The sequence below is a fragment of the Eptesicus fuscus genome, chromosome 13 (genome assembly GCF_027574615.1).
Source record: "Eptesicus fuscus isolate TK198812 chromosome 13, DD_ASM_mEF_20220401, whole genome shotgun sequence".
In the NCBI taxonomy this organism is placed as follows: Eukaryota; Metazoa; Chordata; class Mammalia; order Chiroptera; family Vespertilionidae; genus Eptesicus; species Eptesicus fuscus.
The window spans coordinates 44,178,300-44,192,815 of NC_072485.1; the positions used below are offsets into that span (position 1 = coordinate 44,178,300).

The window sequence follows — 14,516 nt, forward strand, 5'->3', positions numbered from 1 at the left end:
GGATAAATGAGGTAGTTGCGTAAGATTTTTCCACAAGGAGAGATGAGTCATCAGTGTCCAGCCATGAGTTAAGGTAGAATTAGCAACTCACTTCCTGACATTGTGAAAGGACCAGATTAAAAAGGATTTTCCTAAATCTTATCTTTGAAATCACCAAGAACCACAGAGAGAATGTGAATAAAGGTGTAATGCAGAAATAGAATGTAAAAGACTGGAAGTGTCTGTTTCAGAAGTAGAACCCTGTTTCAGGATTCACTCCAAATCTTAGGAAGTGGAAACTGGACATGTGAGGGTACATAAAGCATGTTCTGGAATTTCAAATGGAAGTTCATGGGGGATATTGGGATTATCTCTTGGTTAGTGAAAGCAGTGGAAACAACTATGTTAATCTTATGATCAGAAATAATTACCAAGCACTAGGTCCCAAACCAGAACCCATTCTAGGTTCAAAAACTAAACAAAATGATGTCCACCTTCATTCATGGAACTGTTGGTAGTTTGGGTTCTGCCTAATCTCTCCCCATACTCCAGAAAAGAAAGGCAAGAAAGGGGTGGGGGGAGAGAAAGAGAGTGAGAAAAAGAGAGAGGTCTATACTTTTGAGGACAATAGGTCTTAGCTAGAAAACAATTCTAATTAATTTAAATGCTTATTTGAGCCCTGTCTCACATTCATTAATTTTATCTACCAAGTATGATATATCAGGCATTATTCAAAGCTCTTTACAAATATAAACCCATATAATTCTCTTAACAATCCTAGGGGATTATACTATATTAATCCCATTTGATAGATGATAAAGCTTGCCTAACACTGTATAGCTAATAAGTGTTACTCTAGTCTCACTGATACCCCTGTTCTGTGTTGTCTCTTCAGGTAATGTGATACAGTGTGTGAGTTTCTGACCAAATAAGATGCTCAGAACTCTTGGCCAAACCATGAAGTCTCCTAATCACACTAATCTGGACACCTCTCTTTTCTTCCTACTGGGCATCCCAGGTATGGAACAGTTCCACCTGTGGCTCTCACTCCCTGTGTGCTGCCTGGGCACTGCTACAATTGTGGGCAACATAACCATCCTGGTTGTTGTTGCCACCGAACCAGCCCTGCACAAGCCTGTTTACCTGTTCCTATGCATGCTCTCCACCATTGACTTGGCTGCCTCCTTTTCCACAGTTCCCAAGCTCCTGGCCATCCTCTGGTGTGGAGCTGGATATATCTCTGCCTCTGCCTGCCTGGCACAGATGTTCTTCATTCATGCCTTCTGCATGATGGAGTCCACCGTGCTGCTGGCCATGGCCTTTGATCGCTATGTGGCCATTTGCTACCCACTCCGCTATGCCACTATCCTCACTGACACCATCATAGTCCGCATTGGAGTGGTAGCTATGGTGCGGGGCTCCATGCTCATGCTCCCATGTCCCTTCCTCATTGGGCGTTTAAGCTTCTGTCAAAGCCATGTAATCCCACACACATACTGTGAGCACATGGCTGTAGTGAAGCTAGCCTGTGGAGATACTAGGCCTAACCGTGTGTATGGACTGACAGCAGCACTGTTGGTCATTGGGGTTGATCTGTTCTGCATTGGTCTCTCCTATGCCTTTATTGCACGAGCTGTCTTTCGCCTCTCATCTCAAGAAGCTCGGTCCAAGGCCCTAGGGACCTGTGGTTCCCATGTCTGTGTCATCCTAATCTCTTATACACCAGCCCTCTTCTCCTTTTTTACTCATCGCTTTGGCCACCATGTTCCACTCCATATTCACATTCTTTTGGCCAATGTCTACCTGCTCTTCCCACCTGCTCTTAATCCTATGGTATATGGAGTTAAGACCAAAGAGATTCGGGAAAAGGTTGTCAAGGTGTTCCAAAAGGGACAGGGAACTGGGGTCAAGGCATCTGAGTGACCCAGGAATATAGAAGAGACTTAGTCCAAAAGAAAAGAAGCTTTTCAAGATTAAATGATCCTCAGTATTTGAAATTGGAAAGAAGTTTTAATAGGGTGATGATGCCTTCCACAGTACCTTCTAGATGATTTCCAAGGTTGAAAAATCACAGAGGAGATCAAGTTGGTTCAGCATTTTTAACTTCCATCTAACAAAGCATAACGTTGGGAGAGTCTTCCAACCTAGGTTACAAGAGCCTCTGCATAGTCAAAGAAACTTTCCTCAGTTCTTGGCCCTCTCCCAATGCAGAGGCATAGATTTCTAACCTCATATTTTAGGCTATAGCTGCTATTTTGCCATCTACAAGGATCAGAAGATGGGACCATACAGCAAGAGTGAAAGAGATTAGAGCTACAAGAGACCATAAGAAGCCTGAAACAGCAATCAGAAAGAATATATGCATCCTTTTGTTCATAGCAGCATTATTTACAATAGCTAAGAATTGGAAACAGCCCAAGTACCCATCAATAGATGAGTGGATGAAAAGCTGTGGTACATTTACACAATGGAATACTATGCATCTGTAAAAAAGAAGGATCTCTTAACCTTTGTCACAGAATGGAGGGACCTAGAGAGTTATTATGCTAAGAAAAATAGGCCAGTCTTTTGTATTATTTGATATGATGGCATTTTACTTCCCAGCTTAACACACATTCAAGAGAAATAAATTAAAAGTAAGAGTGGGAGACTACAGTACAGTATTGTTTTGTCTAAGACTAATGAAGAGTATACAGAATAAATAAACCTAATAAATGAGGTATTTCCTGTAAGCATATACTGAGCTTATAACCCAGTAAGACACAAGATTCATTCTTCTCAGGCAAATATAACACTTTAACCAAAACATCATGTTCCTATTAATGAGATCACATCATACCATCAACAAGCCTTATAAAGAGAAATAATATAAGCAAACTCATTAGGTAACCAACACCTTAGTTAAAGGACAAGGAGCCAACAAGTCTCAGCCAAATTTTTATGCAACTATTGGAATGAAAGAAGGGGAGCTCAAAAACATAATAGGATTTCATTTTGAGAAGATAATCTGATAAAAATGTCATATAAAAGTTTTACATACATGTTTATTTATTACTAGAGGCCCGGTGCACGAAATTCGTGCACGGAGGGGGGTTGTCCCTCAGCCAGCCTGTACCCTCTCCAATCTGGGACCCCTCAAGGGATGTCCGACTGCCCGTTTAGGCCCGATCCTTAGGATCGGGCCTAAACGGGCAGTCGGACATCCCTCTCACAATCCAGGACTGCTGGCTCCCAACTGCTTGCCTGCCTGCCTTCCTGATTGCCCCTAACCGCTTCTGCCTGCCAGCCTGATCACCCCCATAACCACTCTGCTGCCAGCCTGTTTGCCCCCAATTTCCCTCCTCTGCCGGCCTGGTCACCCCTAACTGCCCTCTCCTGCAGGGTTGATCACCTCCAACTGCCCTCCCTTGCAGGCTTGGTCCCTCTCAACTGCCCTCCCTTGCAGGCCAGGTGCCTCCCAACTGCCCTCTCCTGCTGGCCATCTTGTGGTGGCCATCCTGTGTCCACATGGGGGCAGGATCTTTGACCACATGGGGGCAGCTATATTGTGTGTTGCAGTGATGATCAATCTGCATAGTACTCTTTTATTAGATAGGATAGAGGCCTGGTACAGGGGTGGGGGCAGGACAGCTGGTTTGCCCTGAAGGGTGTCCCTGATCAGGGTGGGGTACCCTTGGGGCATGGGTCGGCCTGAGTGAGGGGCCTGTGGTGGTTTGCAGGCAGGCCACGCCCTCTGGCAACGCAAGCGGAGGCCCTGGTATCTGGAATTTATTTTCCTTCTACAATTGAAACTTTGTAGCCTGGAGCAGAGCCAAGCCTGAGGCTCCCTCCGAGGCCCGCAGGCATTTGTGTTGGGGTTATAATTGAAACTTTGTTGCCTTAAGCGGGTGGGCCTGGCCAGGGAGTGTGGAAAGCTTTGCTTCCCCTGTTGCCAGCGACAACCCTGGCCTGCTCTCTCAAGCTCCATTCTGCTGCCATTTGTTTGAATTTGTTTACCTTCTATAATTGAAACTTTGTAGCTTGAGTGGAGGCTTAGGCCTGCAAAGGCTGGCAGAAAGCTTGGCTTCCTCTGTTACCTAGGAAACCTTGCTCTCTGTGGCTGTAGCCATCTTGGTTTGGGTTAATTTGCATACTCTCTCTGATTGGATGGTGGGCGTGGCTTGTGGGTGTGTGGGAGGTATGGTCAATTTGCATATTTGTCTATTATTATATAGGATGTTTCTTTTAAGAGATATATAAGTATAAGATTATGTTTAAATGAATTAAATGCATCTATAATATACTTTTATTTAATTCTAGTAATGCTGTTTTGGAATTATATAAGTTTAAATGAAAATACCAGTCCATGTTATAATGCATTATGATGATTTTTTATTAATACATGTATAATAAATATATATCAATACATTTATATATATGTATTTTTAATCAAGCTAAAGATATACCAGAAGTTTCCTCTAAGTTGTATAATTATGAATACTTTTAGTAACCTTTAAAAAGGTTAGCCAAGCCCTAGCTGGTTTGGCTCAGTGGATAGAGCGTTGGCCTGCGTACTGAAGGGTCCTGGGTTCAATTCCAGTCAAGGGCACATGCCTGGGTTGTGGGCTTGATCCCCAGTAGGGAGCAAGCAGGAGGCAGCCAATCAATGATTCTTTTTCATCATTGATGTTTCTATCTCTCTCTCCCTCTCCCTTCCTCTCTGAAATCAATAAAACTATATTTAAAATAAATAAATAAATAAATAAAAGGATTAGCCAAAAAACATATATATGGAACACATAGACACAGACAACAGTGTGGTGATAGCTAGAGGGAAAGAGGGATGGGGCCCAGGTGGAGGTGGGCAGAGCAGGGTAAAATAGGGGTGGCAAAAGACTTTATTTGGGGTGATGGGCACAAGATGCACTGTGCAGATGATGTTTTATTAAGTTGTACACTTGAAACCTGTATGGTTTTGCAAACCAATATCATTCCAATAAATTAAATAAAATAAAATACCTATCATTCCAAATTATTTAATATATGTTGGTATTACTTTTATCTATTTTAAATAGGTAAAAAATTAGAATCAGTTACTTTCTAAAATTATTGTTGTCATCCTGATTATTATTTTAAATTTTACATATTCATCTATTTTTTAACAATGTGGAAATGCAATAAGCCTAAGCTTTTGATGTCTTTCTTTTCTAGCCTAAACTTTTGATGTCTTTCATAACATTCATCATTTTCCTTCCTTGAAAGTAAGCCTTTTAAATCAAGGGCCATATTTATGTATTTCTTAGACTATCTTGGAGAGTGGAAAATCTCAATAAACATTCATTAAATGGAGAAATGAAACATTACATTTATTTTTAAAATAAAAAATGAATCAATGTGTGAATTTAAAATATTTCCTATTTAAATGCTTTTGATCTATTTTTTTCACAGAGCAGTGAGAAAATATAAATTTGTGATAAATATTAAATCCTAGTTTAAATAAAAATAACTGTGGTCATTTTCATTCTTTACCTTTCCATATATGCATGCTAACACACAAACACAGACTCACAAGCGTTTATTCACTTAAATATGTATCATTATTTGGACATTAATAGTGGAAAGTTCTCTTTTTCTTCTTCCCATAGAGATTAGCTTGATCCCCACATGTATCTATGATATTTTGATATATCCCCTTGGGACACATAACACACATTTTCATTTAAAGGCTCAGTTCAATAGTACAGAAAATAAGGAAGTTAGAGGTTGGCATCTAGCTACACATGCACATTTATTCTACAATTGTGATTATTTTGACCAAGATCCTGAACACCTGGACCAGATAACATTCAGCTCACTGTTTTGCTATCCAGAAGCTAAGGTATTTAAGGCATACAAAAGAGCGGTTAGTTGCCACATTTTTTTCAGCAGTAAGATAAAATGGAGAGAGGATTTGAATATACATCAATTGCTTATTTTTTCAGAAATAAATATTTTATTTCATTCACACAATTTGAAGGCAGATGTATTGTGTAAAATTGAGTGTTCCTGGAAAACATGTGCTTTCCCAAATACTAGTATGGCAATAAATGCAGTCTAATATACTGATCATTATTGTCTGTGTTATTTCTCTATCCACATAGAAATCTTTATTTCAGTAGTGGTAGAAATCATGACAAGGAGAAATAGTATAATAGAAAATAGTTCTTGTCTATTAGAGCAATCTTCAGATTATTTTTGCTTCTTACCTGTCCCTACCGTATTCCTCAAAATTATAGTGCAGTCTCCCTTGATTATTTTCTGGAGACACTGAGCTGTAACTCTAAGGTTGTAAGGCATGAAGAAAGGTCTTTGAAGAGCATGCTTACTAACATGTTCAACCTGTGTTTACTTTCTATTTCCAACTCAAATTACCTTTGGAAAATCTGAGCTGTGCTCTCCTGGTGTCACTTTAGGCTGTAGAATTTTCCTTATACTCTATCAGATAATGATTTTAAAATAGTTTTACTAATGAAGGGTAGAATGACCATTTCTACTGATGAAACACAGAATTCATTTAGTGACATTCAATTGCCTTCTATGATGTTAATTTTTGTAAGCAAGCCAAAATCACTGTTGGTCTGAGAGTACACAAAATTTTAATTTTAACTTAATTCAATATGTCACTTTTATGGTAGCATTTTTGTGTCCTGTTTTCAAATATTTGCCTACTCCAAATATCAAAGAGAATGTGTGTTTTGCATTTTACTTTTAACTCAATATTTTTCTAAAATTGTTTTTGTGTATTATATGATTTAGAGAACAAAATATGTTTCTTTTTCTTTCACATATATTCATTGACTCAGTAATACTTATTGAAAATAACATTTTTTTCTCCACAATCTGCAGAGTTCCCTTTGTCATAAATTAAATGGTTTAATGTGTGTATCAATATTTGGTTTCTGGATCCTATATTTCTTGCAAAAGCATTTTCATCCATATTTAAAAGGATGGGTAATCTGTTTTTTAAAGAAGTTACATACATTTTCCATATGCTTATTTTAGGAATTGGAAAAATGAGGTTAAGATCCATATAGTTCATTAAAATACTACTTTTTTTGAATTCCTGATCTTAGATAATTTGAGAGACCAAAATACCCTCAATGGTGTTAAGTGAATTAAAAAATCAGTTATCAAATTTAGGTGTTCTAACAAATTGGTGGCATTTCCACCACATTATTTGAAAATGCTTTTATGGAAAATCAGATACACCATTTTCTGTTTCTGGTAACTGTAGGAGTATTGGGAAGGTGTTTAATGGAAGCCAATTGGGTTGTTTGGGAAATTTGGTCATAGAGTTCCTTTCATGCTAGTGGGCAGAAAACTTACATAAAATTTCTTGTTGCTGTGCTTCCTAAAGGATTATCTGCCATTCTAATCTGCATGAATTTCCCATGAATTCTTATTTTGCTACCTGTTGGGCAGAGACTACAATATCTCAATGTTTCTCCCTTCCCTTTTTTACCCTCACTGATGGGGGTGGAGGTGGAGGTTGAGGATATTTTCCTTGAGGGTAGAAAGAGGATTCTGACTTCACTGCTTAACACACTTGTTAAGCACCATAAAGTTAATTTATGACCCTATGGACTCTTGTGAATTATTTTTTCTCTATTACCAAGAAATTTTTCATTATTTAATAATTACAAGATTCTTTATGATTTAGCTCCTGACCAAATGTTTAGCTTATGACTTTCTCCCACAATACCAGTGAATTCTCACAGACTTGATTGTTTTGATTTTCATATTTTTACATGTTGATTCTTCTCCCTGGAAATCCTTTTACAAATGAGTATCCTTATAATTTGTCTTTCTTCAAAATAGATATCAAACACTTTTTCTTTAACATAGTCAATAGTCTGGTGCTCACTTAGGGTCTTGTACAGACTTCTGTTTTAGTTCTTGTAAAATTTACTGTAATTATTTGTATGTATTTTGATCTCTACACTAAATTCTGAGCTCCTTAAAAGATGAAAATGTGTCCTGATATTGTCACATTGTAGGTGTTCAATAAATATTTCTGAGAAATAAAAATATTAATAAAAGAATGAGATGCCATTTCTTCACCCCAAATATTTAGTTAACTTGAAAATAAGAATTTGGTGTAAGTGCAGAATTTTGGATTAATTAATTTTTTTTGGAATGAGAAATAAATTTACTGTGTGGTTAGAAGTAAAAAATTATATTTCTATTGACTCCCACTAGAACCCAATTAAAATAGTTTCCATTGTTAAAAAGTTATAAAAATGCAAACCCAAATGGTCAGAGAGAACAAGTGAGAAAAATAATAGAAATTGAAGATAACATATTATTAAATGATAACTATTACTGGAGAAACTAGCCTAATTGAGGCAAAATATGCTGGTTTTGTTAGTAAGATATAATAATACCATGCAACTTTTTGTTTGTATGTTTTTGTATTTGCCACAGACACCAGATGATCTCATGGAGCAATTCCTGAAGATAAAATAGAAAGATTGCTTACAAGACAGAAGGAAAGAAATAAGTTGTTGCTATTGATAGATTTATTATCTGAAGCAATGTTAGCTGCTTTCAGTTATAACTATACATTTTTTCTGAATAAAAACATAAAAAGCATTTCTATAAATCCATCGAGATAAGATATAATGAAAAAAAGGAGGTCTTAAAAGTGAGAAGACTGCCCTAAGTGATTTGGTTCAGTGGATAGAGCATCAGCCTGATGACTGAAGGGTCTCAGGTTTGATTCTGGTCAAAGGCACATGCCCAGGTTGGCAGGCTCAATCCCTAGTGTGGGGTGCACAGGAGGCAGCCGATCAATGATTCTCTCTTACCATTGATGTTTCTATTTCTCTCTCTTCCTCTCTGAAATCAAGAAAAACATATATTAAAAATAGATGAAGATTTTTTAAACAATAACAATAGTATTTTAAAAAGTGAGAAGACTGAATAAAAAATTTTACCGAATTGTGAAACACTAAGCCCAATAGAAGAATAAATAATTCAATATTTTCAAATACTTAGAACAGTACCTTAATAATTAAAAATAATTATCAACCATTAATTATTAATAAGAATAAAATTGAAATTATCTGTTGGGTCATTGATAAGATCAAAAAATCTTTTCCAGGACATATCAATAGGAAGGTGCATATAGTTATTAATAGTTAAGTAAGGTATCTTAACAAAGATTCCTTTGTAGAAGTCATACAGAATTATACTTTGTTGTTGTTGTTGTTAATCCTCACTGGAAGATATTTTTTTCCGTTCATTTTTTTAGAAACTGTGGAAGGGAGGGAGGAAGGGGGAGAGACAGAGAAAAACATCGATGTTGACCTGATTAATTGCTTGGTTGCCTCCCAGTAGCGCCCAGACCTGGGTAAGGGATCAAAGCTGCAACCACATACATTCCCTTGACTGGAAATAGAACCCATAAGCCTTTGGTGCACAGGTCACATTATAACCACTGAGATACACTGGCCTAGGCCAGAGATACACTTTAATATAACTATCTGAGGATGAGAAACTCTTTTTTTAATTTATCTTATTTTTTTTCATTTTTTAAATTAAGGTATTATATGTGTACATATCTTACCATTGCTTCCCCCCACCCAACTCCCATACATGTCCTCACCCCACAGAGTTTTGCATCCATTGGTTATGCTTATATGCATGCATACAAGTCCTTTGGTTGATCTCTTATCTCCCCCACTTCTCCCTAACCTTCCTGCTGTAATTTGACAATCTGTTTGATGCTTTACTGTCTCTGTATCTATGGTATCTTTTTGTTCATCAGTTTATAATCTTTATTATCCACAAATGAGTGAGATCATGTGGTATTTTTCCTTCATTGACTGGCTTATTTCACTTAGCATAATGTTCTCCAATTCCATCCAGGTTGCTGCAAATGGTAAGAATTCTTTCTTTTTTATGGCAGCATAGTATTCCATTGTGTAGATGTACCATAGTTTTCTGATCCAGTCATCTGCTGACAGGCACCTAGGCTGTTTCCAAATCTTAGCTATTGTAAATTGTGCGGTTGTGAACATAGGGGTGCATATATCCTTTCTGATTGGTGTTTCTAGTTTCTTAGGATATATTCTTAGGAGTGGGATTACTGGGTCAAATGGGAGTTCCATTTTCAGTTTTTTGAGGAAACTCCATACTGTTCTCCACAGTGGCTGCACCAGTCTGCATTCCCACCAGCAGTGCACGAGGGTTTCTTTTTCTCCGCATCCTCGCCAATACTTGTCGTTTGTTGAATTGTTGATGTTAGCCATTCTGACAGGTGTGAGATGGTAACGCATTGTCATTTTGGATAATTAGTGACTTTGAGCATGTTTTCATGTGTCTCTTGGACTTCCTTCTGTCTTCTTTTGAAAAGATTCTATTTAAGTCGTTGCCCATTTTTTTATTGGATCATTTATCTTCCTTTTATTAAGTTGTATAAGCTGCCTATAGATGTTGGAGATTAAACCTTTATCAGTGATAACATTTGCAAATATGTTCTCCCATACAGTGGGCTTTCTTATTGTTTTGTTGGTGGTTTCTTTTGATGTAAAAAAGCTTCTTATTTTGATGTAGTCCCATTTGTTTATTTTCTCTTTAGCTTCTATTGCCCTAGGGGCAGTATCAGTGAAGAAGTTCTTTCTGCATATGTCTGAGATTTTGCTGCCTGTGGATTCCTCTAGTATTTTTATGGTTTCCCGTCTTATGTTTAAGTCCTGTATCCACTTTGAGTTTATTTTTGTGTATGGTGTGAGTTGGTGATCTAGTTTCATTATTTTGCATGTATCTGTCCAATTTTCCCAACACCATATATTGAAGAGACTGTCTTGACTCCATTGTATGTTCATGCCTCCTTTGTCAAAATTAATTGAGCATAGTGGTTTGGGTCAATAACTGGATTCTCTATTCTATTTGATTGATCTATAGGTCTGTTCTTGTGCCAGTACCATGTTGTTTTGAGAACAGTGGCTTTGTAATACAGCTTGAAATCTGGTAGTGAGATCCCTTCTACTGAATTCTTCTTTCTCGGGATTGCTGCGGCTATTTGGGGTCTTTTTTTATTCCAGATGAATTTTTGGAGATTTCTTTCTAGGTCTGTGAAATATGCCATTGGTATTTTAATGGGGAGTACATTGAATCTATAGATTGCTTTGGGTAGTATGGACATTTTAATGATGTTGATTCTACCAATTCATGAACATGGTATGTTCTTCCATCTGTTTACATCTTCCTCTATCTCTTTTTTCAGTGTCCTGTAGTTTTCCGCGTATAGGTCTTTTACCTCCTTAGTTAAGTTTATTCCTAGGTATCTTAATTTTTTTGGTGCAATAGTAAATCAGATTGCTTTTTTAGTCTCTCTTTCTGTAAGTTCACTATTGGTGTATAGAAATGCCATAGATTTCTTGGTGTTAATTTTGTATCCTGCTACATTGCCGAATTCATTTATTAAGTCTATTAGTTTTTTGATGGAGTGTTTCGGTTTTTTATGTACAATATCATGTCACCTGCAAATAAGGACAGCTTTACTTCTTTTTTTTAATTTGCATGCCTTTTATTTCTTCTTCTTGTCTAATTGCAATGGCTAATACTTCCAGTACTATGTCAAACAGGAGTGGTGAGAGTGGGCATCCCTGTCTTGATCCTGTTCTTAGGGGAAATGGTTTTAGTTTTTTGCCCATTGAGTATGATGTTTGCTGTGGGTTTATCATATGTAGCTTTTATTATGTTGAGGTATATCCTTCTATTCCCACCTTGTTGAGAATTTTTATCAAGAAAGGGTGTTGGATTTTGTCAAATGCTTTTTCTGCATCAATTGATATGACCGTGTGATTTTTATCTCTCAATTTGTTTAGGTGATATATCACATTTATTGATTTACGGATATTGTACCATCCTTGCATTCCTGGGATAAATCCTACTTGGTCATGGTGTATGATCTTTCTGATGTACTGCTGGAGGTGATTTACTAGAATTTTGTTGAGGATTTTGGCATCTATGTTCATGAGGTATATTGGCCTGTAATTCTCTTTCATTATGTTGTCTTTATCTGGTTTGGTATTAGGGTGATGCTGGCTTCATAGAAGAAGCTTGGAAGTGTTCCTTTCTTTTGAATTTTTTGGAATAGTCTGAGGAGGATAGGTCTTATTTTTTTTATTTACTATTTTTTTAAATTTCTTTATTGATTAAGGTATCACATATTTGTCCTCATCCCCCCAGTCCCAGCATACACTCCTCCCCATACATGCCCCCAACACCCTGTTGTCCTTAACTGCTGGTTAGGCTCATATGCTTGCACACAAGTCCTTTGGTTGATCTCTCCCTTTTACCCCTACCCTCCGCTACCCTCCCTCTGAGGCCCAACAGTCTAATCCATACCTGAGGAGGATAGGTTTTAGTTCTTCCTTGAATGTTTGGTAAAACTCTCCTGTGAAGCCATCTGGCCTCAGGCTTTTGTTTGCTGGAAGCTTTTTGATGACTGCTTCAATTTCTTCCATAGTTACTGTCCTATTGAGCTGTTTATATTCTTCCTGATTGAGTTTTGGAAGGTTATATTTTTCTAGGAATATGTCTATTTCCTCCAGGTTGTCCAGTTTGTTGGAATAGAGTTGTTCATAGTATTTTGTAACAATCCTTTGTATTTCGGTGAGGACTATTGTTATTTCACCTCTTTCATTTCTGATTTTGTTTATTTGGGTCCTCTCTCTTTGCTTCTTGGTGAGCCTGGCTAGAGGTTCATCAATCTTGTTTATCCTTTCAAAGAACCAGCTCTTGGTTTTGTTGATCTTTTGTATTGTTTCTTTGGTCTCTATGTCATTTATCTCCACTCTGATCTTTAGTATTTCCTTCCTCCTGCTTACACTGGGCTTTTCTTGTTGCTCTTTTTCTAACTCTTTGAGTTGTAGGGTTAGGTAATTTATTACCATTGTTTCTTGTTTTTTGCAGTAGGCTTATAGAGCTCTGAACTTCCTTCTCAAGACTGCTTTCGCTGTGACCCATAGATTTTGGATTGTTGTGTTTTCATTGTCATTTGTTTTCATGATGTTTTTTTATGTATTCCTTGATCTCTCTGGTAACCCAGTCATTGTTTAATAGCATGTTGTTTAGTCTCCATGTGTTTGATTTCTTTGGATTGTTTTTATTATAATTGATTTCCAGTTTTATGCCATTGTGGTCTGAGAAGATGCTTGATATGATTTCTATCTTCTTGATTTTGAAGAGACTTTGCCTATGTCCCAATGTATGGTCTATCTTTGAAAATGACCCATGTGTACTTGAGAAGAATGTATATTCTGTGGCTTTGTGGTGAAATGTTCTGAAGATGTCAATTAATTCCATTTGGTCTAGTGAGTCATTTAGGATTGATGTTTCTTTGCTGATTTTTTGTTTAGAGGATTTGTCCAATGGTGATAGTGGGGTATTAAAGTCTCCTACTATGATTGTATTGCTGTTAATCTCTCCCTTGATATCCTCCAGGAGTTTTTTATGTATTTGGGTGCTCCTGTATTGGGTGCGTATATGTTTACCAGAGTTATTTCTTCTTGTTGGATTACTCCCTTTAGTATTATGAAGTGGCCTTCCTTATCTCTTGTGATGTCCTTCACTTTGAGATCTAATTTGTCAGATATAAGTATTGCTACCCCAGCTTTTTTTTCATTTCCATTTACCTGAAAAGCCTTTTTCCATCCCTTTACCCTCAGTCTGTGTGTGTCTTTTTTCTGAGGTGGGTTTCTTGTACACAGCAGATATATGGGTCTTGTTTTCTTATCCAATCCGTTACCCTATGTCTTTTTATTGGGGCATTTAATCCATTTACATTTAAAGTTACTATTGATAGGTACTTATTTGTCACCATTTTTATTCTATGCCCCTGTGTTCCTTCTTTGCTTCCTATTTCTTTCTTTCTTTTTTTTTTTTTTTTACAGCAGACACTTTAGCATTTCTTGCATTGCTGGTTTAGTGGTGATAAATTCCCTTAGTCCTTTTTTTGTCTGTGAAGCTCCTGATTTCACCTTCAATTTTGATTGATAGCCTTGCTGGGTACAGTATTCTTGGATTCAGATCCTTCCTTTGCATGACTTTGTATATTTCATTCCATTCCCTTCTGGCCTGGTGAGTTGCTGTTGAGAAATCAGTTGCTAGTCTAATGGGGGTTCCTTTGTATGTAACTTTCTTTTAAGACTCTTACTTTGTCGTTGGTATTTGCCAATTTAATTATAATGTGCCTTGGCATCGGTCTTTTGGGGTTCATTTTGCTTGGGACTCTGTGAGCTTCTTGGATTTGTGTGGTTTTTTTCTTCCTTATATCAAGAAAGTTTTCTGTCATTATTTCTTCAAACAGGTTTTCTATTCCTTGCTCGGTTTCCTTTCCTTCTGGAACCCCTATTATGCGGATGTTGTTTTGTTTCGTGTTGTCCCAAAGTTCCCTTAGGCTTTCCTCCTGCTTTTTAATTTTTTTTTTCTAGAAGCTACTCTACTTGGGTATTTTTTCCCTTCTTGTCTTCTAGCTCACTGATGTGGTCCTCTGCTTCTTCTAGTCT

General features: G+C 37.2%; 1 protein-coding gene across 1 annotated transcript; it reads left to right on the forward strand.

The window, feature by feature from the left end:
* Positions 1–912: 912 nt before the first annotated feature.
* LOC103303433 (olfactory receptor 52P1) lies at positions 913–1,902 on the forward strand. Its single transcript, XM_008160432.2, has one exon. The coding sequence runs from the start codon at positions 913–915 to the stop codon at positions 1,900–1,902; it is 990 nt and encodes a 329-aa protein (XP_008158654.2).
* Positions 1,903–14,516: the final 12,614 nt, after the last annotated feature.